The sequence below is a fragment of the Lepisma saccharinum genome, chromosome 12 (genome assembly GCF_977018435.1).
Source record: "Lepisma saccharinum chromosome 12, izLepSacc3.1, whole genome shotgun sequence".
Taxonomy (NCBI): domain Eukaryota; kingdom Metazoa; phylum Arthropoda; class Insecta; order Zygentoma; family Lepismatidae; genus Lepisma; species Lepisma saccharinum.
The window spans coordinates 68,678,876-68,705,144 of record NC_139240.1 but is presented as its reverse complement, the minus strand read 5'-3'; the positions used below and the strand labels follow the sequence as shown (position 1 = coordinate 68,705,144).

Here is a 26,269-nt window from a genome sequence, read left to right as displayed (position 1 = left end):
CTTGTGTGTTGTCCTTTCAGGACTTAAATCTTTGCAGAATGTCCATGTAGTCACATTCGTACAGCACTAATTACAACTACATCGTTTCTTTGTAGTGACTAAACTTTTTTATTACTCAACACATGTGTTTTTATGAAATATATAAAAGATTCTTGAAAGAGGAACATATGTGAAATTGTGTCGAAACATTGATTAATACAATGTAATCACTAGAAAGTAAAAGTTATTGTAATTGGTGTCCATAGAGGATATTTGAAGAAAGAGTGTATCTCAAAATATGCAATACAGCCTTAAGCTTGATAAGTTTCTTGATTTCAGTTCACTGAGGTAATATAATTTGATTATAATATGTCGAGCACTACAAGTCATAAAACTCCATGAATGCACACTTTTCAGACTGAAAATTGTTACAAAATCAGGTGCCCACCATATGGTTTATAGGCCTATGCTATGTTATGAATCAATAATGGCAGCAGATAGATTCTCACCACTTACCTGCATACATTAATAAAAACACTGACGATGTGATTCATGTTTCACCTGCTAGAGTATTGTACATTGAAGTAACATCAAAATATATACCGGTTCCAGTATTTTACACTCACATTTAATGTATGTCATACCGTTTTGTTACATGTCTAAATGTAGATATTAAAGAGGTATGTATACAGATATAGGAACACTGTTCAAGGTGGGTCATGTATATTCTGCACAGCGGTTGGCTCAACAATGAATTACCCCTGTTCTGTGTGCATTAGCTGTTCATCACACTGCCATCTAGTGGTGTGCCATGTTTGCTGGGACATTATGGTACCACCATTTAACTTCGATAAATAGAATAGTTGTGAACCATCCTCATAATTACTGAAAATACACTTTAGTAGTTAGAACATCTGAATTTTGTTACAAATTTCGGTACTTATGCGATATCGCCCGAACACCTCTCACTCATTTATTTCGTTAATTTTAGCATTGATACTTACCTATTTTGCATTGCGGAAGATTCTTTAAGGTGAGGTTATGCCTTTTTCCATAAAATAGTGTCAACTTTTCATATTGCGAGTCATTATTTGTGACCTTGTTCCGCTTGGGTAACAGACAATATGGCGTGCACTCGTCATGGATCTTCGCGCCTCGTGCTTGTGTTTTGTCGATTTGGCCTTCTTCACCGAAAAATACCTACTTTCGTGTTCATTATGTCATCACGAACCATTGACGGATAGCCCCAAAAACCATTCACAATAGCCCCACGGACCATTTTCGGCAAGGTTAGGTTAGGTTGGGTTAGGTAAGTATAGTTAAAAAAAAGGAAAATAAAAAATCTCGTAAGAAAAAGGCACGTTTGGGAACACTTGTGAAACTGCGTGACTTTCGACGCTCGCGCCATCTGCACGTACATAATGGAAACAACGGCATAATGTTGTCAGAAAATGCAAGTTCCTTCCATAAAAAGTGATTATTTCTTGTTCTGCAGCATTCTATGGTGAAGTTTTCAGTTTCCGCAAAAGAAAATACCTCGAAGAACTTCGACAGTGCTACAGAAACTGATTTCAGTCAGTAGTTTCTCCTGTAAAGTTGAAGAAATCCGTTCGGGCAATATTGTATATTTACCCAAATTTCTTGCACAATTACTGCTCCCTGTGACTTAAAAATGACAGATCTATGTTCTACAAACTTTATGGATTCCCCTGCGACCTTGTAAAAATAATTCAGCATAGAGAAGTGGGATCTTCCTGGTGCCACACCTAATAAATAGTGAAAGTGGATTTTCACGAATATGCAGTTCATTGTGAATGTTGCCTGTTTGTGTGATTACTCATGTTATATTACTTGTCACTCATTTTCTGGTACTTTTTGCTTTCATATCAAAAATTATTATTTTGAGATAGTAGAAAACACATTTGTACGGAACTGGATTTCTAGTAGGAATGCCCTAGTTGACGCTGGACTGGCTACCGATTTGGTAGTTTTCGCTTCACATGATACTTGTTACACCGTACTTGTCGACAGTATTTCTCATCACGCAGCATGGCAGTTGCAGTGTTGCCATGTTGGCTATAAAATCTTGAAGATATTTCCTATCGAATGAGTATTTGTTTGCACATTTCAATCAATTAGTTCGAAAGTTTAGCATGTTCTTTTTGTTTTCCTGAAGCCCGGACACACTGTATAAATTGTACTGATACAATTAGCCCTTTTTTGTTACTTTAGTACATAAGCTAACCAGAAAACAGACGGTCTGCAATGAGGTAGTTCGTATAATACTAAAGTACCGATCAAGTTTCACATCCATATAATACTACAGAAAACACATTGTACATTTTTATGTTTCTATAATCAAAAATAAATTACATGTGTGGATTATAGAGAAATGGGTTTCTAAAATGTCAGAACTGATCCGTAATGCTAACCACAAACTTGAATTCATAAATTGATTTCCTAATTATTGGAATTCTCACCTGTAGGAAAATTTACACATGAACAATGCCAACAATACGTAAAGGTAGTAGGTAGGTAATTATGAAGGCGTTGATTTAAGAAAAGTGCAAACTTAATTGATCTCCATAGTTGAGCATGTAATAATGAGTGCTCATTGGTTTTCAGATTAGTGCACAGTTTTAACCATGAATGAGGAAGATCTGCATCTAGCAAAGGCCATGGTAAACATGGGCCTTCAAGACAAGAGGTCAAGACCAAAGAAGACCGTAGTTGGCAACATTGAAGAACGACTGCAGGGATTTAGGTGAGTGTTAGAATTTCTTTTCATAATGTCATTCCAATGCCAATGTGCAAATTTTAACTTTTTCATGTAGTGGAGTTTCTGACTAGCTTTTGATAATTCATTCACATGCTAACATGGCCTAATAAACTGTCGTAAGTAGGTACATATTTTACCATTGACAATGTTTATATAAATGAAAAACTTGTTTTTTATGGGATGTTGAATAATAAAATGCTTTCGTCTCAAAAGTAAGATTTAGCAATAAGAATTCTACAGCTAAGCAAACAATTTTTCAAATTTATTACGCTGTAAAGTTAAGAGACCATATCTTATGAGGATCTATTCTTTTAACTGATTTGATTGTTTGTGGTTAATTACCATCAACTGCACCATGTGTGTGCGCATCTTGGGGCCTAAATTTGATAGTCTGGAAGCGGTCAGAAACGAACTTGGGGCTTCATTTGAGAACGGAAAGAATCTAAACATTTCCTGTCCAATAAAATTAACATCAAGGATCATTTGCTGAATAACTGTCACATTTACTGTTTGCATTACTTTGCTCCTCCTGTTCCAGGAGGTTCACAAAATACCCTTAACTTGTAAATTATAATAAACTTGAAAAAAATTGGGGGAGGGGTTAAGTGCCTCCTCCCTACCTATGCACTGCATTCAAAGAGGTTAAAACAAATATATTCACACTTTGTTATATACTATTTGGATCTGTTGAAAGACCTGTGACATTTCGTTGCTTATCTGTTTTAGCTGCACCAGCGCCAAATCCATTTTTTTAAAAACGCGAACTATGTATAAATGGCACTTACACTCTGTCGTCAGATACATAACAGTTTGTATGAATTTCATATCTGCAACATGGATAAATGTAATCTCAAAATATCAGTACTGAAACTAGGGGAAAAGTTTCCTTCTCGAATTCATAAAAAGGCAAATAGAGTTGAATCATCTTTCTTGTTAAAACAAATACATTCACATACCCAATTTACCATTTTTTTTCTGTGAGAATTTGTAAAAAACATAGTAAAAAATTGGAATTTGATCTACGTTATGGCTTAGCTTGTATCTGTTATCAGTTATATCAGAAAGTACCAGTTCAAATTTGAATGTCTGCCGACCCTTCATGCCAGGGAGGTTAGCACACTATCTTCCCAGGGGTCCTGAGTTCGAATCCCGGCCTGGACATTTGTGTTCCTTTATCAATTGCATGCTAAATAACAAAATTAAAGAAAGGAAAAAAAAACTGTCAGTGATGGATCAAACGATCTTCCAGCAGTGCACTTTGCTTCCTGCTTCCAAATTTCGAGGTTGATCGTTGGGCCTTTCTCGAGTTAGAATTTGGATTTCCACTGCGATATCAGAAAATGTTTTCGTGACTGCGGCAGTAAGCTATCAAACAATATATGTATTGAAGTGGAAATATTCTGATTGATTGGAATTTTCCAGTGTCTGAAGTGGAACATGCCAATGAAAATCAGCAGTTACCAAATTAATTTAATGATACTGGCCAGAGAAAACTAAAAGATTCCATTAGATTCTAGTTGTCAACTAATTTAAACCAAATTTTATATTTGTCAATAAGCCTAGACATAATTGAACTAATACTCTCTATGATTGTGCCATAATTTATTTAAAGTTATTTGGATCGGGGCATTGACTTAAAAAAAAAAAAATCACCAGTCTGTGAGCATGCGAAGATTGAGAACCACTACTCTAGACTGTGAACACTTGTTGTGTGAGTGCATGTCAATTTCATGTAACCACCATTTCATCGTAATTGCTGTGATGTAAACATAGTAACAAAAGCAAACCATAAATAAGAAGAATGTCCACAGCCTGTTTTGCTCCCTTTTAGGTGCCTATAAATCCATACCCTAAGGATTGGTGTTAATGCAGGTATTGCAAATTTCACTATATTTAATTGTGGTCTCAAGCAGCTCAGCTTGAGACCTTCGGAAGGTTTGTCATAACCAGACAAGTTTTTGTAACATGTGCACATGTGTAAGTCACAGGGTCAAACAGGCTTTTGTAATTTGTACATTAATACATGAGTATGTCACAGGGTTGCTTGCGTTTTCTTTCATGATTCCTACCAACAAAATATCCATAATGGATACTCTTTCAGTTGTATATAACAAATTTTTAATACATCCTTCGATTGTCGAATTATTTCTGGGTTACCAACCGTCGTATATATTATAGAGACAAGTCACGGATTTAAATTGAGTTAAAAGATACCCACCATTTCTGCTAGAAGCCGTGGTAGCTCAGTCGTTAGGGCATCTGACTAACATGCGAAAGACCAGTGATGCTGATCACATCACCCCCACCTTTGGCCGTGATCAAGAAAGTGTGGGGCCCTAACTCCTCATCCCCATATACGCCTTCATGTTATGGTGCAAACCACAGGGGAGCACTTTATCTTTTTTACTTACCACCATTTCGGCTGCTCTTTTGCACATTGTACAACCATTGAAGTTCTAAATGATGTACCCACTCTGAGGGTGGTCTTTCAACAATTACAAGTGATTGTTTACATGTGCTTCCCTGAGCTTCAATAAATTGTGCTGAAAATAAACTTTATTTCAGTTCTGAACTTGTTGGATGTATGAGTTTACAGAAAAAGACCACAGTTGTTTGTCTTTTGCTTTCTACCCTTATGAAAGCAGGCTAGGCTGAACCTCACCCTGAAGTAAATAACATACTTTTTCTATTCTATGAAACAAGTTTGTAAGATTTTGAAACTGTCACTATCTAATTGCTTGTCAGAAAGTCTACTTTTCTGAACATAGTTGCAAGTTGATGTACAGAGGTTATATCATGACATGTTATAAAATTAACAACATAATCAGGCAATTGACTAATAATAAGTTGGAAAAAATCGGTGTCATAGGATAATCTACAAGTTTACACGAACTTTAATATTTCTTCAGAGCAAGAGTTACCAGATTTCCTTGCTGCGACACATCGTACTTTCTATTTCCAAGTATGTCTAATTCTGACTAAATAACCTCAGTAACTGGTTCATAAACTTTTCAAGCACATCATCATACATCGAAAATTGGTGCTTGTCTCTAAACCACCCAATGCACCTTCGTACGCTTTGCAATCTCAAATGTTTCTTGGTCTTGTTTAGGTTCACATCGGTGTGAAACAATTATTCATTCACACAGTGAGTTATTTGTATACCAAACCAAGATAAAGGATTGCTTTGGACATTCCAAGTATCAAATTATGTCAGTAAGATTATCATTTACTTGGTTTGTCGAAGAAACCGATCCAAAATGGATTAGTATTGTAACCAGTGCTTAGGTTCGAATTGCACTGTGCTGAACCGGTATTCTTACCTTTCTGTTCACAACTCGCTGCTATGAGAAGGTGAATTCCTCATTAATCTTTTGATATCCATCATTGTCGATGATGCTTCAGAATCGGTATCTGCTGAACTCGGTTCAGAATCTAATCTTTTGTTAGGTTAGGAGTGGAATTTACATTATTCCGTTGTATTTCTGAATTATTCATTAATTCTAACAGATTTTATTCATTGTTCAAAATTGATTGTTGCAAAACTTGTACATTGGTACAGTAACTTCAAGAGAACCTTTAAGTTGGAAGTTAACACAGGACTGTCTTAAGGCAGGATATAGTATTTGAAGTACACAGCAACCAACTGGGTTAATAAATTGCCAAGGATTAAAACTGATCAAGCCTGATCTGGTCATCCTATTGAGATTGTAATGGAAGGGCAGAGTGGAGAAGAGGATTCAATTGCTTGATTTAGTTTATTTAAACTGCATTTATTCCAACTTGTCACGTTTCCCACATTCAACAGTTTCCGTGTCAATCGGAAACTAGGAAAATTACATTTGCTGTACTGCAAGGAGCGAATGGGAAGTAGAGAAGCAGCGCTTACGCACGTGATGTTGTTTATTCCTAACTTTTTACATGTCATTCAAGTTTGCACAATTATCATGGTAGTTGTTATTTTGCTGTGCAAACACTTGCATATTCCCTTGTAGTTATTTGGTGCCTGGCTTCTCCCAATAGAGAGGGTTTAACGGAAGATAGCGACAACGCTGCATGGGAACTGTGACGATGGGTGGGGGGGGGGGTACAAGAGCTTCGGGGCACAATAATTGATTGATTGATTTGTTGTTTTAAGTCCACTTTATGCACAGTAAGGCTAATCGGGACTGGACCTACAGTTTAAAGTGGGATCCGAACCACTATGTGCCTCCACCAGGAATCGAACCCGGGACACCTTGATTACAAGGCGACGACGCTACCACTGCGCCATCGGGGAAGCACTCAGGGCACAATAGGAATGATAAATTAAGAAAGACCGATAGTTCAAAAGAATTTTCCTTTCGACATTAAAATATATTTTCAACCAAACATATTTTATTATTATGCCCTTACAACTGCAAACAGAAAATGTTGATCACTAGAAAAGTGAAAAGTAAATTACCAGATTATAAGAAAACCTTCATTAACTGAATAATTCAAGTAATTTATTACGTCGCCGATTGGTAGACGACAGGCAAGAAAATGCACTTTTCTCCTAGTGCTTTAGATATTCTAGTAAAGTAAACAATAGAATCAAAGAAAGCTGTACATTTTTAAGCCCTAACAGAACACACCGACAGACAGTTAGTGGAATCTGCTACTAATTTCCGGGAAAAATGTGAAGATGTATCTTGCACTGTAGTTACAGAAATTGTTTGTTTTCGGAATGTACTGTCAAAAGAAGAAACATGTCGAACATCAGTGAAATTGCAGGTTTCTTCTTGAAAAATAACAAAATTCTGGCTAGTAACATTCCTGACTATGCACTGCTTATTTGACCTTACTTTTGATATCTTCATCAGCTGAGAGGAGGTAGTTTTTTCTAAGCTAAAATTGATCAAAAATTACTTGAAAAGCACAATCACAAGAGTGAGATTGAATGGACTGGCGCTGTTAAGCATCAAAAGCATGGTCGATAACAGGACGACCAAACTAGCACAAGAATTTGCTTGCATCAAAAATGCTGAGAACTGGTAATGGACTTTTAACAAAATCGTATTTTTGTAGTAACAGTGCATTTTATATATAATAATAATATATACTTTTTTACAGCTTGTCTCTTGTCTTAACCTTTTGTGCCAGTTTTTACATTGATTCAAATTACATGCATGTATTTTCATATTTGTACATACCTAATACAAAAAACGAGTATGGGCACACACCTGAAAGTTGCGGGGGGGGGGGGGGGGGGGCGCAGAGCAAGTTAGTCAAGCTACTGAGCACCATCATGCAAAGCAGTGCACACTTCTGCGAATGGCTGCATGCCCTCTCAAGTCACTACTTGTGCAAATGACTTGTTCTTGTTTGTCTGCTCCATAGACTTCTGCGACAAAGAATACGTGGAAGTGAAGTTGACTTTTTGGGGCCTTCCTTAGAATAGTTTCCAATTTTCAATCTTTGTAGTTTTTCTTTATTAACTGTTTGTGATACGTTAGGTTAGGGTTTCTTGAGGTTAGTGCTAGATTATATTATTAGAGGAAAAGGTCTAAATATGGCCCCCCATTTTTATTTTGTCATTTTCGGAGAAAAAAATTAATATATCAAGCACCTGCCTTTAAAATGCATATCTATGAAATATATACTTAAATGTAATAGCATGCTAAAGTATAGGTCTCCTTTTTTTTTAAAGCAATTTCCAAAAAATGGTAAAATGTTGTATTTCAAAATTGTGGTCTAAATATGGGCTACTAGTGGCAATATCACAAAAAGCAATTAAAATTTAAAAAAACAGTCATTTATCGCTAAAACATTATAAAATTCATATTTATGAATAATCTGTTGTTTTGAAAGTCACGCAGAATGGGAAAAATCGAAATTAAGAAGAACATCCAAATATTTGTTGAATATGTGATCTCAGCATTAGACCTCATGTCACAGCCCATATGTAGACCTTCTCCTCTATTATAGTGTTGAATTTGAGTCGCAGAGTATTTTTTTAAGCAAATACATCTTTCCCACAGGAAATAATATCTATAATGCTCACATTAGTGTAAATGCCAATTACTTGATGCGTTCGATAAATCCACTTCAGTACAAAAATATAATTACAAAATTTCTATATACTTTTGAATATGTAGTAATTTACTATTGATTTGATTGTTTTATTTGGTGTTTTAAGTCCACTTTATGCACAGTAAGGCTAATCGGGACTGGACCTACAGTTTAAAGTGGGATCCGAACCACTATGTGCCTTCACCTGGTATCGAACCAGGGATCCCTTGATTAGCCTGCAAAGCGAAGACGCTACCACTGCGCCATTGGGGAGGCCCCTAATTTACTTTTGTCTGTGACAACATAATATATATGTACAGGGTGTTTCATAAAGGACTTTACAACTTTGTAATTATTAGGGAGCGGAAGTTGATGACCTAAAAAATGGGGAAAATGACGTAAAAAATGACCACTAAATTTGTTAGTTTCAGGTTCAAAAGTGAAATGAAAAGGAAATTAAACAAATGCAATCTTGCTTTAAAAAAGGCAATAAATGATACCACATGCACATTCAATTAAAATATGCAACGAGGATTTCCAATGGAAACAACCGAATTATTTTAAAACAATTTAATGAAAATTTCGTACACACTGAATCAAAAGAAAAATAAATTATCACGATCCACGTAAGACAATTTTTGTTTAGAAGTTTAACAAATTGTAGAAAAAAATAGGGAAACCAAAATCAGGCCAGTCTGGCCAGGGTAATTCCAGCCTCTCCTTATCTGATCTTAAATCTGAGTTTGCCCCAGACGAGCACCTGGTGCTTTCCCCCCACCACAACAAAGACTGTCACCAGTTCAGCATTTCTTTGCTCGTAAATTGCAATCCTGCGAGATATATAGGCCTGTGTTCACCTTGGTGAAAAGACTCAAGAATATTACCAAAATGAAGGAAGTGACAAAATATGACGAAACAATATCCCGAATATTGCGAAAAATGACGGGAAAATACCGAAAATCGAGGAAAATTACCTAAAACCTGAAAATCTGCAAAAAAAAATTGCACTTTAAGTAGAGTATTTTTGTGACTCCCACGCCAACTCTGATTTCTCGACCAAACGACCGCAAAAAGTTGAAAAACTCACTTTCTCTCCCTGCTCCGCGCCTCATTTAGTACGCTGACGACGTTTCACGGGCGCAAAAAGGCAGTGATGAGTGAAAGATGAGCTCTCATCTCCTCATCCTCCTCATCTTTCTCATTCTCTTTTTATTCTCTCATCTTCTTATCCTCCAAAATGTTTGTAGATCGTGACCTTTGTAAACCTCTTTCTCGAGAACGATGTGCCACACACACATACAGACACATACACACAGATACACACACACACACATACACACACATACAGTTATTTTTCTCTCCACGTTCCGTGCCTTATTTATTACGCTGGCGATGTTTCAGGGTGCAGAAAAGCAGTGATGAGTGAAAGATGAGCTCTCATCTTCTTATTTTTTTATTTTCTTATTTTTGAAGGACCAAATGTTTGTAGATCGTGACGTTTGTAAACCTCTCTCTCTCGGGGGAAGGATGTGGCTCACACATACACACGCGCGCGTGCTCTCATCTTTTTATTTTTTTATTCTCTTATTTTCTTATTCTCTTATTCTTTTATTTTGAAAGATGAGTGTATTTTATCGTAATTTTCCAAGTCCGGGACCAAATGTTTATATATTGCGACCTACGTAAACCTCTCTTCTCATCCTCTTATTCTCTCATCCTCTCATTCTCTCATTCTCTCATTCTCTCTACCTTTAGAATATTGTCGTCAACATTAGAGATGAAGTTGGAGTGCTGGAATCAAGGGGACCAAAAAATGTTTATATATAGCGACCTTCGTAAACCTCTCTCTCGGGGGAACGATGTGGCATATACACACACGCGCGCTCTCATCTTCTTAATTTCTCATTCTCTCATTCTCTCATTCTTGAAGGATGAGTGCACCTTATTGTAATTTTCCAAGTCCGGGACCAAATGTTTATATATAGCGATCTTCGTAAACCTCTCTCTCGGGGAACGATGTGGCATATACACACGCGCGTGCTCTCATCTTCTCATTTTCTTATTCTCTTATTCTCTTATTTTGAAAGATGAGTGTATTTTATCGTAATTTTCCAAGTCCGGGACCAAATGTTTATATATTGCGACCTACGTAAACCTCTCCTCTCCTCTCATCTTCTCATCTTCTCATTTTTGAAAAATGAGTGCACCTTATCGTAATTTTCCAAGTCCGGGACCCAAATGTTTATATATATCGTGACCTTCGTAAACCTCTCCTCTCATCCTCTTATTTTTGAAAGATGAGTGTATTTTATCGTAATTTTTCAAGTCCGGGGCCAAATGTTTATATATTGCGACCTACGTAAACCTCTCTCTCTCGGGGAGGGAACGATGTGCCACACACATACGTACGCGCGTGCGTATGCCTCTTATTATTTTCCGTATTGTGACGCAAGCAAACAAAATAATAATTGTTGTTTTTAGGAGGCCTGGCCCCTATATAACCTCGCCCGGGGTGCGTGGTAACGGCGAAATCATCACGAGTTTAGATTTGTACTGCGAATGTTGTCAAAAATTTAATGAATGTTGTTTATTCTCGATGCTAGAATCTTACATAGATTATTCTCTAAAAACGAAAATTGATAATCCTATGCCAAGCCCCCAAGGCATTCAGGCAATTTCTAATGTTCGCGTGGATAGCGACGCTCGGTAGAATTTTTCCTGTCCCCTGTGGAGCAATTGTGTTTCGTCGCCCAATGTAACATTTTCATCACGGGACCAAACTATCCACAGCAACCCCTCCCCGAACCCATTCACCTTGCATCCTTTTTCGCCTGAAGAGATTCTATTTTTTTTTAGCTTTCCCACGGTTCTGAATAAAAAATCCATCACATCCCCGATAACAATAGAATCAGAGGGGGATGCGGCGGAAGCAAACACAGCAGCATCTTCCGCTTTTTTGAGTTTTATACTGGGAATCGTTTGTTTCACACACCACACCCTGACGGGGCGTGGAATACAGGCCGAGGGGGAAATGATCGACAATACATACATGGGTGGAACTATCAACGTCCTGTTTATTGTTATTTGTCCCCCACAGGATATTGTGCGCATCACAAAATTTTTGTTGAAAAAAATATATAACATGAGTAAATCAGTCAACAAGGGTTTTTATTTGCTAGGACATTGACTATAGCGCTCATTGTGTTTTCACCAAAGAGAGTCGCGTGGAGTAGGAAGGAGAGAAGGAGAAAAAGGAGAGGAGTTCCTATATAACCTACCAGTTTTTTGTACGTTATTATCATAGTGAACGTCAATCGTGGCAGTTCAGTATTTTTTAATTTGTTTGTCTGGCAGTATACATATATATCATCGTGGAAGTTTTAGTGAGCTACAAGTTTTATTTTGAAGTCTCTCTATCTCTCTTGAAAGGTGAACGTCAATCGTGGCAGTTCAGTATTCTTAATTGTTTATCTGGCAGTATACATATATATTATCGTGGAAGTTTTAGTGAGCTACAAGTTTTTATTTTGAAGTCTCTCTCTATCTCTGTTGAAAGGTAAGTTTTTATTTTCATGATATATTAATATTTTTTGTTTTGCGTCTGACACACACATATTCAGAGGAGTCATAAAAAATTGACACACACTTACATGTCGTATATTTTTAACCTCCTACAACAGTGCACGCACACATACATACATACATACATACATACATATATACATACATACATACTGTTTGCGTCTAATATATATATGTGGAAGGAAAAAATATCTAGCATTTTTTCAACTTTTTTTCCTTCTGTTTCAGTGCGCTTTCCACTACCATCACCACAACCCCCCCAAAAAATTTCTCTGTGTATATATAATATAAATAACAGAAGGAAAAAATGGAATCGCAACCAGGTCCCTCCGGTCTTTGCGGGAAAGTGGCATGTCGCAACTGTGGGAATTTGATTTCTAAACCTAATATTGCTAGGCATTTGAAAAAATGTCGTCTTCCGGATCATGATGTCGTAGCCCCGCCGGCAAAGAAACCTCGCATTGATGAGCATGAGGAGGGTGCTTTGAATAAAAATGCACGTATCATAACGTATAAATCTGGAAGCGACGAAAAGTGTGACTCGAGCATCTTCCTCAACAATGTGAAATCTCTGGTAGTCGATAAATTACGTGATTGCCTCGTCAATGTTGCAATTAAAATTCATCTCGTCTTGACCCTGCTGTATGAGAAAGTTGTCTCGTCCGAGTCAAGCATTTTTAGTTTTTACGTAGGGTGTGAAGCCTTACACGATAGCAATAACGAGGATCTTGACGAGATAGTGACACGGCTATTTAAGCACCTGACACAAAAACAAGAAGAGTTTGAAGGTAGAGGAAGTGGGTGGAGTCTTTGCGGTCACAACCACATGTTAGAACTTAGAGTCTGCAATTTCAAACCATTACGCAGCACTCAAAAAAAAACAAAAAAACAAAAAAACAAAAAAAAGCAAAATGCAGTGTTGAACATACAAAGTAATGATCAGAAGAGTTTCCTGTGGTCTGTCATCGCTGCATTACACCCAGCTAATAATAGTCACCCCCAACGCCTGTCCAATTACAGAGGATATGAGGGGAGATACGAGAATATGATGAGAGGAATTTCCTATCCTGTGCCCCTGAATAAGATCAATCAATTTTTAAAAAACTATAGGGAGGAAAAAAAAAATATATCGATATTTCTGTGTTTGGGGTTGACGATTCCGGCAATATTCGTGTGTTAAGACCTGCGAGAAGGCAGAATAATGTAATTCGACTCTTGCTTGTAGATGGCCGTTACAGTTTGATACGGAATTTCTCAGGATTAGTAGGAAGGCAGATCAGCAAGAATCGCGATAAGATCGAAATTTGCGATCGGTGTATGAGAATTTTTCGCGGGGGTAAGAAGATGAGAGAACAGCACAAGTGTTTTGGCTCTGTGAATGCAGAACCTGAAGATGTCATGCCGGAACCCGGAACCAAGATGAAATTTCAGAAACACCAGGCTCTTCTCCACCATCCCGTCGTCCTTTATGCCGACTTTGAAAGCTTCCAAGTTCCCATGACGTCTTGCGACCCTGATCCCTCTACCTCAAGCACGACCCAAATTTTTCACCACGAGCCTTGCAGTTTCTCCATCTACGGAGAAAAATTGAATGATGTCATTTTGTATTGCGGACCCGATGCGGCAAAACATTTTGTTGAGAAGATAGCGGAATGCGCGAGAGAACTTGCACCCGGCCTGAAAGGCTCTTATGTTTCTCCACCTGCTCTCACAACAGAACAACAACAGAGACATGACGCGGCGACAAGATGCGAGGAGTGTAACCAGGCTTTCACCCCCGAAAATTACAAGGTCGTCCACCATAACCACCAGAATGGATTATTTCTAAGCACCATCTGTAATTCGTGCAATCTTAAAATTAAGGAGTCGCATTTTGTTGCCGTGTTTCTGCACTACACGGAGAAGTACGACACACATCTCTTCGTCAAAGAGCTCCACAACATAACTTCTCGAATCAGCATCATTCCGAGAACGAGCGAGAAGTATATTACAGTGAGAGTGTGGATCCCTCTCGAAGAAGGAGGAAGTGTGGAAGTGCGAATCCTGGACTCTTACAATTTCCTGTCCTCCAGCCTCGCAAGCCTTGCATCTCAACTTGGCGACGAAGATCTTGTGGCCACCAAGCAAAAATGTTTTTCGGGGAGAGATGAGAATTTGAATCTGTTGCGTCGCAAGGGCGTCTACCCCTACGAGTACGTCAACGATTTCGAGAAATTTGATGAGACGGAACTTCCACCCCGGGAGGTATTTTATTCTTCTCTCACGGAGGACGTCTGTTCCGAAGAGGACTACGAACACGCTCGTAGTGTGTGGACGGCATTCAATTGCCAAACTTTTCGCGATTATCACGATCTTTATCTGAAATTGGACGTGACACTTCTGATGGATATTTTCGAATTGTTTCGTAAGAGATGCATCGCGATATACAAGTTGGATCCTGCGTATTTCTTCACCACGCCGGGATTGACTTGGGAATCGATGATGAAATACACCAACGTGGAACTGGGCCTCATCGCAGAGAAGGAACAGTATGCTTTCATGGAGAGTGCGATACGCGGTGGCATCGTCCAATGTCCCCGACGCTATGCTCAGGCAAACAATCCTCATACGCCTGGTTACGATGCATCGAAGCCCAACACCTACATTGTCTACTGGGATGTCAACAACCTGTACGGCCACTCCATGTCCCAGTGTCTTCCCATCAGCGACTACGCGTGGATGACCGAAGAGGAACTCTCCTGCGAAGATTTTCTCAACTGGAGGGAAGATAATGAATGGGGCTGTTTCTTGGAAGTGGATCTCGATTATCCCGAAACGCTTCACGAGAAACATCACGGATTGGCCCTGGCCCCCTCCAAAAAGAAGCCACCTGGAGGATCGGAGCCAAAACTCATACTAAGCATGGAGAACAAGCGGAATTATGTTCTGCACTACCGACTCCTCCAATTTTACATAAGTCACGGCTTGCAGTTGAAGAAAGTTCATAGAGGATTGAAGTTCCGACAGAGCAAGTGGCTGGAACCCTACATAACCGAGAACACGCGCCGCAGAGCGCAATCGACATCGCCTGCAGACAAGGATCTGTACAAACTGTTCAATAACGCCATCTACGGCAAGACGATGGAGAACGTGCGTAATTACATCGACGCAACGTTGGTCACGGACGAAAAGAAATTTGAAAAGATCGTCGCGTCCCCCTACTTCAAAAACTTCACCATTTTCGACGAGAATCTAGTATTCGTCGAGAGGAACAAGAAGCAAGTGATGCTCAACAAGCCGATTGCCATAGGTGCCACTGTCCTTGAACTATCAAAATTGCACATGTACCAATCGTACTACGATCAGTTTCAACCTTTTTATGGAGATAACATCCAAATATGTTACATTGACACGGATAGCTTCATTTTTCTAATCCAAACACCAAGCCTCGAACATGATCTGACTAAGATGAAGCATCTGTTTGATTTTAGCAACTTACCATCAGGCCATCACTTACATTCGGCAGAAAACAAAATGACGATTGGAAAGTTCAAAGATGAAGTTGGCGGGGAGTACATCAGCGAATTTGCGGGGCTTTGTGCCAAAATGTACTGTGTAAAGATTACAGAAGAAAAAGAGATCAAGAAGGCGAAGGGGGTGGGAAAAATAAGTACCAGCAAATTTAGCATGCAGGACTACAAAGAATGCCTTTTTCATGGTAAAAGGCAACTCAGCACCGATCATCGCATTGCAAGTAAATTGCATGATTTGTACACGACGCGCGTAACCAAAGTAGCATTGGATGCAACAGACAATAAGTTACGTGTTCTCGATTGTAAAATCCACACGCGAGAGTGGGGGCACTACAATGGAAGCGATAAATGTGACGTGTGTTAACTGTAACCCCATAGCCATGAAGTCCGCTGTGTTTTTTCCTCTTCAAAAGCAGACAGAGGAAAAGAATGAAAGAGGGAGCCCTCGGGCGATGAAAAATAAAAGTTGAATTTAATGAGCCTGGGTTTGAAGCGGGCTTAACAACATAATAACAGGTTGCAACTTTTCATCGCCCGAGGGCTCCCTCTTTCATTCTTTTCCTCTGTCTGGTTTTGAAGAATAGTAAAGGCATGTGTTAAATAACTAACAAGGACAATGAATCTCTTTGGTTTTCGCAAACAAAACAACATGGAGACTGCATCACCAAATTCTAATAACCTCTTACCTTCCGTGTTATCTAAACTCAATGGTCTACTAATTGTACATCTTAATAGTATATGGACGGAAATAAATAACGATGTGGGCAAGATGTTTTACGTCTTCAATAACAATTTACATTTCTATGAAATTCCGATCGACGGGAAACTTCAAATCACCGTGAATCCGGAGAACACAGGCGAAATCAAAATTTCTACCGGGAAGAATATTTTTCGAATGAAGCACGACAAGATACTTTCTAACATTACCTACGATGTGTCTGCAGGAGATTACCTGTACGTGGAACTCCTCGGAGACTACGACAAACTTATTCCTCTCTTCGTAGAATTACGAATCGTCTATCCTATTATAAATAACCGTTAACCAAAAATGCCTAACGACATTTTCGGCAACACCAAGCGTGTAGACCATGCAGAAGAGATTCTCATGCTGGACGTTCGTGTTAAGAAGTTGAGGACTGATTTGATCGCTTTGCAGGAAACCTTAAACAAAAGTTTAGAGTCTGAGATCGCTACGCTCCAAACGCAATGTCTCGACCCCATTCTGAAAATCGATTCCGAACTGAAAACACTGATAAAAAATTATGTCGACGTACCTTCTTACGACAACATTCAAAATATACAGTTGAGCATGGATTCGCTTCAAAATGATTTGGCCAAATTACAGCAATTTCAATCGAAAAATGAAGATTTGGAAAAATTGAAACTCGAAATCGAAGAGCGAACTTCCGCAATAGAAAAGAATTTCTCTGAACTTCAAACCGTGGTGAATGATATTGATATAGAACGCTTGCAGGTCGTTGTTTCTAAATTACAAGAAGAATTCACCGGCACGTTGGAAGAAATCAAATCCAAGTTGCAGACTTTGGAAGATACCATGACGAACCTACCATCGTCGGACGAACTGCAGGTCATCGGTAAAAGCGTCGCGAACATAAAAATTCAATTGGAGGCCTATCAAGATTTCGAACACATTCAAACCACCATCGCTACGCTTCAGGCGTCCTTGGAATTGATCAACGAAGAAATTAAAAATATTCACGCTGAAGCAAGTGTGTTGACGAGTATTCAGGACACGTTGAGCACGGTTCAGCAGAAGATCCAATATTTGGAAAATTTGAACGTCGAATCCAATCTTACTCATTTTCATCACGTACTGGACAACATACAGGGTGACTTGGAATCGTTACGAACGAGCGTGCCTTCGAGCGAAGATTTGGAAAAATTGAAAACGGCGGTGACGGCCCTATCAGATTCGAGTGACATCAAAAGTTCGTTGAGCGATCTCGAGAGTAAAGTGGCCAATCTCCCCACCTCCAAAGAATTACATGCCTTGAAAAGGAACATATCACGTATGCTGAAACGACTGGAAACGGAAACGGCGAACGTGGAACAGATTCGAGACGAACTTGCTTCGCTGGTGTCGACGCTGCCCACTTCGCAGAGCGTCGCAGACCTTCACACGCAGTTTACAGAGATGCGAAGCATCGTGAACGATCTTACCGAGAAGAGCTCGAAATTGAATCAAGTCGAGAACCTTCAGAACATCGTCGTCAACATCAGAGATCAAGTTGGAGTGCTGGAATCAACGCAGGAATCAACGCTGACCTCTTTCGGTGCCAAGTTGCAAGAACTCAACGAAAGCTACAAGCAGTTGAAGGTGGAAGTGAAAATCAAACCGTCATTTTCTACCGTAACAGATACCATAGTCGAATATTTGTTGCCCGTACAAAACACACTGGGTCAGCTTCACAGTAACCTCGTTAGCATCGATACTAAATTCGCTAAACTGCATTCTCTGCAAGCCATCGAAATCAACAGCGTACCCAATCAACAGAGAATCTCCACGTTCGTCGAAGGTAACAAACTGTACATGCTCCATCCTTATCATCCGTACTACAAGTTCCTCCTCGATGGCACGATTCAGATAAACGAATTTTCGTACTGGTCTCACGGTAGAAAAGCTAGCGTTCCCACCATGACTTTGATATCGAATCGTGGTGTCCAGAAAGCAGGAAACATTCCTCTGGCACGTTGGAACGAAACGCGCAACATATATGAAATACACGAAGACGAAGATCTCACCGTTTTCGACGTGAGTGCCGGCGATAAGCTGATCATTCAAAACACGAGCGAAGTGCCACCCTCTTTGAATCCCATCACGCTGGTGCTTCTCTTCAAACGTAATCTCTAAAAATAATAAAAATGTCTAGGCAAGCCATCGTCCAAGAATTGCATAAACCTGCACGCCGCAACTACAAACGTTTGGCTGTGGTAACCAAGGGAATCGACGACCTCTGGGAAAGCGACCTCGTCGAAATGAGTAGCGGCAAGTTAAAAAACGTGCATAAATTGAACAAGGGCAACAAGTACCTCCTCACCGTCATAGACACATTTTCGAAATTCGCATGGGCTCTACCTTTGAAGGCAAAAACAGGAACGTGCCTCACGGAAGCATTCAAGACAATTTTTCGCGAAGGCGGCGGCAGACGACCTCGGTTTCTGCACACGGACAAAGGGAAGGAATTTTACAATGCCGTATTCCAAAAGTTTATTCGGAAACACAACGTTCAACATTACTCGACCTTCAGTGACGTCAAGGCCAGCATCGTGGAAAGATTCAATCGCACTCTGAAATCGCGCATGTGGTCACGCTTCACGCTTCAGGGAAGCTACAAGTGGGTCACTATTCTTCCGGAACTTGTTAACGACTATAATCACACACGGCACGCAACGATAGGCATGAAGCCAGCTGACGTTACCAGGTCTGACGAGCAACGTTTAATTTCTAGCGTTTACTGTCCAAAGTACACGCCCACGACAAAAAAGGCTAAATACAAAATTGGAGAACAGGTGAGGGTTAGTAAATTGAAGCGAACGTTCGACAGGGGTTTTACACGAAACTGGAGTACTGAACTTTTTACCGTGGTTCGAGTTCTACCTGGGAACCGTCACACGTATATAATAAAGGACAGTGGCGGTGAAATTTTATTGGGGCGCTTCTATGAAGAGGAACTCTCTAAAACTAAATACCCCGACACGTACCTTATTGAAAAAATTTTGCGCAAGAGAGGCAACAAACTTTTGGTGAAATGGCTGGGACTTCCGGAAACAAGTTGGATCGATTCAAACGAAGTGATTCTATGAGTACGTGGAATGTTGTGAAACGTTTACCTAATTCGGAAAATGGAAGGAAGAAAAAGAACGGCGAATTGCTTCCCGACAGCATCCGTTGTCTGATCGTAGGTCCTTCGGGGTGTGGGAAAACGACACTGCTAGTGGACAATTTTCTCCTCGCACCGAATTGGTTAGATTGGAAGAACAGGCACCTGTACGTGTTCTCGAAAAGTTTGGAGCAATCCAAATACCAGCAACTGATGAAACTGTACGATGGTCTGGACATTGCAACGTTCGCCTCGGAAATAAAACCACTTGACAATTGTCGTGAAAATTCAGTCGTTGTGTTCGACGACGCCATTCTGGAAAATCAAAATGAAATTCGCAACTTTTTCACGCAAGGTCGTCACAAAGGAATGGATTGCTTCTACCTAGCTCAAACATTTTCCAAAATTCCAAAACAGTTAGTACGTGACAATGCTAATTTCATATGTTTGTTTCGTCAAGATCACACCAACCTCAAGCATGCGTACGATGACTACGTAGGGGGGGACATGAACTACAATCAATTTTCAGAAGGCTGCTGCTCTACTTGCTGGAACGGTGACGATTTCGGATTTGTGACGATCGACATGACGAGGAAACCCAACGACGGAAAATACAGAAACAAAATCAACGACTTTCTAAACGTTGCAACGTTGTGAGAAACGACGTATATAAATAACGTCATGACGAAACGAAAAATTGAAGACGAAAATCTCAAGTTGCGAGAATACCTCGCGAAACGCTTCAAAGGTTGGAAATCCGAAAATCGCGGATTCTACGAAGAGAAGAAACGTCAGGATCAACCTGTGATCGATGCCATCAGCGGTCTAGGTAAAGAAATTAAAAGTGTCACGGAACAAAATAAAAATTTGATTAATGAACTCGTACCGCTCGCAGCTAAAAATTACGCCGTACCCACGCCTATTTCGAGCATTCCTTCGACGCCGTTCGAACTGAAGGATGCACCGGCACGACGTCGAGCCATAGGCAGCACGTCTTCGGATAAAATCGAGTTGGGACCTTTGGCACGAGACTACCTGAGCACGGGGAAATTCGACAAGGATGAAGTGTTCGGATTGTATCCCAGCATGGAAACCAGCGAAGGCGGCGGTGTGGTGTGGAAGATTGGGAAATCGAAGGTGACCTTCGAAGGCAACGACATTAAAGTCAATTTAGGCGACAAGGATAGTTGGAACAGGTATCCGGGTACGGTGGGACTGTGGGAACTCGTTGCCAAAAAGCAGCCGAAAGATTACACCGACGAAGATTACCAGAGTTACAAGGAAATTCTGATCATGACGGATGCCTTGTACCAGAACAACGACGCCTCGCAGAATAGGGTGAAATCAAGCAGCGGCGAGAAGTACAGGAATCTCATCAAACCGATTTGGAACCAGGTCAAAACAGGCAGCGGCGTCAAACGCTACAACACCTTACCCAAAGAATTCGTTTGGGTGGACGACGTAAGGAAACTCGTGGACCGATTGTTGGTGATAGCCGGCGAGGAGAATGCAGGCAACCGTAATTTCTACAACGAGAAGGTTGGCATCGTGGACATGATCAGCACGAAACTTTCCAACTTCATCGTTAACGACGACAAGGGCATAGGTTACCTCATCAAAATCATCAACACGCTGCCTCCTAAATTTTGGAACGTGGCCGAAGGAAAGGGACTTGTGAACGACATCATCAACAAGTTACCTTTCGAGATGCATCTACCTGGCTACCAGTACTGCGGACCGGGTACCAAACTTGAGAAAAGATTGGAGAGAGGAGACAAGGGTGTGAATCCGTTGGACGCCGCATGCAAAGATCACGACATTGCTTACAACACCACACAGACGGATCTGGATGCACGTCACGAAGCAGATAGAAAATTAGAGCACGCAGCTTTCGAAAGATTCGTGAGCAGAGACGCATCGTTGGGTGAACGGGTCGCCGCACTGGGTACCACCATTGCCATGAACACAAAACAAAAATTGGGGTGGGGTATATAAATAACATACAGTAAAAAAAACAACATGTCTCACATAACCGATTTGCCACCCGAGCTACTATCTAAAATATTCAAAAAGGTAGTTAACGGAGATGTTAATAAACTTGTGATCATAGCAAAAACAACGCCGGAATTTCGCATCCCTTGTGAAATGGTTCTCAAGGACCTTCTTCGGAAGATCAGCGGCCTGAGGTGCGATGATCTCAACATTCTGCTTTCGGCTGCAGGGGAGAAATTAAACAATAGGTTGGACGAACTGTACGAGGCAAGGCAGGGAAGAAGACGGTATACTGATGATTGGTACAAGTCTATGCAGGAGACGGAAGATATCACTACGCACATCATCGCGTTCTCCGAAGCACGAACTTTCTTTCCTCTGTTAAAAAAATAATAATATATATACCTGTCAAAGAAACTTGATATATAAATAACGCACATCGTGAAAAAATAAACTTTGGTATATATAAATAACACACATCGTGAAAAACAATTAAATTTCCCTAACACATACACTGAAAATTTCTCTTCTTTGATATGACAACTGAAAAAATAAGTGATCTCCAAGCATTAAAACAAATGCTAAATTTGTCAGTCGAGTATGTAAAAATTCGGGAATTGGAAGTCGACAAATCTTACACGATAACTTCCGGTTCAATCGTTTCTACCCAGTATGGTCCCAAGGTACGCCTGTTGCTCAACGCACAATACAGTCTATTTTTACCAGATCGATACGCTAACATGTTATCCGACGAGAAGCTATCTATTTTAATCGAGAACAAAACTCGAATCGTGTACAAGGGGACAAAGGAACTTCTTGGCAAGAAAACAAAGCACGTAATAGAATTTGTGTAACGACTGCGAGGCCTTGAAAATATATAAATAACATACCGTAAAAAACTACACAAGAAAAAATCTCAGAATATATATATAAATAACATACCGTGAAAATAACACATAGAGCATCAACATGAAGCCCAAGGGTGTCGTGTACCAGATACCATACTCCAATCTAAAAAATCTAGGTACCCTCGATGGGTTACTCACCAAGAAACAACGCGAGAAGAAACGTTCTTGCTTGTCGAAAGGACATGGAATGAAATTACTTCTCAGCACACCTCAATTGAAAAGATTGCAGCGTTCGCGGAAACAGCAAAAAATCGGAGGTTTCATATTCAGCATCCCGGCCATCCTGGCAGCATTGGGGGCCGTTGGAAGTTTGGCCGGCGGAAGTGCCGCCATTGCGAAAACCGTCATCGACTCGAAGAAGAACAAAGCGGAATTGGAAGAACAGAAACGTCACAACCTGGCCATGGAGAAGAAGGGGAAAGGTATAACCAAAAAACAAAAAAGCAACCTCGATGCTTTGAAGAAATATAAAAAAAAGAAACAGAAGCACTCACCAACCGAGACATTGAATCTCTGATCGAACCGTTACAAATCAAACACTTCAGAGGAGTTTTTATGTCCGACTCGTTACCTTCAAGCGTAAAAAGAAGAGAATGTGGAGTAGTCAACTTGGACGGTCAAGAAAATCCAGGCACACATTGGATATGTTACCACAAAAACGATGATAAAGCATTCGTTTTCGATTCTTTCGGAGGTGTTCCACCTACAAATTTAGTTCATTATCTGAAAACAAACAAAACCTCTATATACTACAACGACGAACGCATTCAAAATTTCGGAGACGTGAACTGCGGTCATCTCTGCCTCTCCGTGCTCGCGTTTCTCTCTAAAATAAATAACCCTACAGTCGAAGATTTCCAGAAAATACTGTGGAACCTGAAACAGCATCACTAGGATGGGCGTGTTCCATCTCACGAGCGAATCTTCAATCTTGAAACTCACGCTGCACGACGACATTGTCTATCCTAAATCCGTGGCTCTGCGTGCATTCTACAGCATGTACCTCATACCTAATGTTACGCAGCACAACAACAAAATTAGCGTCGGAAGCGAACACATTGTCGTCACGCCAGGACAATACAATCTTTCCACTTTGCAAGCTCAGTTACCCAAAGGCACGTACTTTTCTCAAAATTCGGTTACGCACAGAGTGGAAATCCTGTCGGCGACGGAGACCGTGGACCTGGGCACCATAGGAGAACTTTTAGGTTTCGAGAACAACACAAAACTCGAAGCTGGCATCAAGCACACAGCAACCAACATTCCTAAATTCTTGGCCATAGAGACTCTGAACGTACACTGTAACGTGGCAGAAGGTATGATCACGAAATCCTCGGACGGATTGTTAGGAAGTCACAAGCAGACGGGAATCATAGCCACTTTCAAACCAAGTTCCGAATTCATGGAACCGATCATCTACACGCCCTCTTCGCCGATCTATTTTCCAGTATGTCGCAACCGCATAGACGACATAGAGTTGGTGGTGACGAACGAGAAAGGAGACGTGGTGGATTTCGCAGGTGCAACAACTACTGCCATCGTGGAGATCAACGTATAATAAATAACCATACATGTAAAATGGAGCAAATCGAAAGTTACGAATTGCAATCTTTCCCTCCCAACCGTCGCACGTTTGCCAATCTGAACGAAGCGAACAGGGAGATCGAATACGATGTGGACGTAGGCGACGGGTTCATTCATCCTCACAGAGCGGACCTCTACCTTCAATTCGACGTGGTGAAGAAAGAAAGCGGAGACGCGTTTCCTGCAGCAGCAAACTTGATACTCGTGGACAACTTCGTGCCTCACCTGTTCTCGCAGGTGGAGGTGAGGAAACACAATACCGTCATCGACAGAATAGACTATCCAGGCATCACGTCGACGGCAGTGGGAACATTGAAATTATCCAAAACAGACGCAGCGTACTATCAGGCAGGAGGATTCGAAGCCGGGACCAAAATATCGACGAGAAGTCACACGGTGCTCTTTCCCATGCGTCTGCTGCCTGGTTTCTTCTCGGACTACAAGGAGATCATGTGGAAGGGAGGACTGAGGATCACGTTTCGAAGAGCGGCCAACGACAACGACGCACTGATGCGATACGCTACTTTGGGTCCGGACGGCACCACGCCGATAGCCAACACTTTACCCGAAGCAGCGAAATGCGTCATCCAAAGCATGGAATTGAGAATGCCGGTGGTGGAATACGAAACGAACTACGCCCTCAAGTACAAAGCGGAGATCTTGAAAAATCCGCAGGTGCCGATTCACTTTCACGGTTACCAGTGCGTGCAGAAGATGGCGTCCGGAAGTCACATGGAATTCGACGTGACGACGCAGTTCAACAACATACAGTTCGACATGCCAGATTTCGTCGTAGTGCTTTTTCAGACCGGGAGGGACAAGAATCAGGAAAAAGATTCCAGCAAATTCGACGACTGCAAGATCAAGAACGTTTATCTGAAGAATGGCAGGAACGAAGTGTTCCCGCGCGAGAATTACAACCTCGACATGACCAAAAACAATTATCTCAAACTTTACGAAGCGTTTTCGGCTTACAAACGCGTGACCGAGGGAAGTGTGGACATGTACTACACGCCCAGCGAGTTCAAAGCACAGAGACCCATGACCGTCATCAACACATCTAAGAGAAAAAAAGTTGTGGTCAACGATCGAACCAACATCAAGGTCGTCTGCGAGTTCCACGATGCCTTGCCCGAGGATACCCTATGCAGTGTCATCCTGATTGCAGAGAAGTCCTTCGCCTACGACGTGAAGAACGAGAGGGTCACAGAGCAGTTTTAACAAGTTTTTTAACATCTATTTTCTTGCACAATAAGAAATTTTTTGTACTAGCACAATCAGTTATAATGGCACAATACGAATTTCACTAGTTCAGATCACTTACAAATGTTAATTTCATTAGCTATCAGCTACAATATCTTTTTTGCACTATAGCACAAGACAATCAGAAAATTTGCACAAAAAAAAATTTGTTGTTGTTTTTACACAAGAAAATTAACAATAAAATTTCTTTTTTATCGTTTCAGATGCTGTCGAAACATCAAAAACACATACACACACACTAGAAAAAAGCATGCAACTTTATTTGTAACACACACATACATTCTCCATCTTCATCAAGAAAATATTATAATAAACATAATTATTTTTATCTATATCTCACAATAAAACTCTATATCCAAAAATATCACAACATCAAATAACACTAGAGTCGTTAGTACACGTTGCATGCATTACGGAGGTCCTCTGTAGGGTTTCATGGAAGTTTGGGGGAAAAAAATAAAACACGTGAAACTCTACAGAGGTGCGGTAATCTATAACCGCAGCCATTAGAAAACTTTTACATTTTTGGTTGGGCACCACGCACCCTGGCGAGGTTATATAGGGGCCAGGCCTCCTAAAAACAACAATTATTATTTTGTTTGTTTGTTTGTGTTACAATACATAAGCGCGCGCACGTATGTGTGTGGCACATCGTTCCCTCCCCGAGAGAGAGAGGTTTACGTAGGTCGCAATATATAAACATTTGGCCCCGGACTTGAAAAATTACGATAAAATACACTCATCTTTCAAAAATAAGAGGATGAGAGGAGAGGTTTACGAAGGTCACGATATATA

General features: G+C 40.5%; 1 protein-coding gene across 2 annotated transcripts in view; it reads left to right on the top strand.

Moving 5' to 3' along the window:
• LOC145996192 (NAD kinase-like) overlaps positions 1-26,269 on the top strand; it is a 208,082-nt gene that overhangs the window by 856 nt on the left and 180,957 nt on the right. For both annotated transcript variants that reach the window (XM_083132578.1, XM_083132576.1), the window contains exon 2: positions 2,605-2,743. In XM_083132578.1, coding sequence (XP_082988704.1) covers positions 2,625-2,743 — 119 coding nt within the window. In that variant the 5' untranslated portion in view covers positions 2,605-2,624. The remainder of the gene's footprint in view (positions 1-2,604; positions 2,744-26,269) is intronic.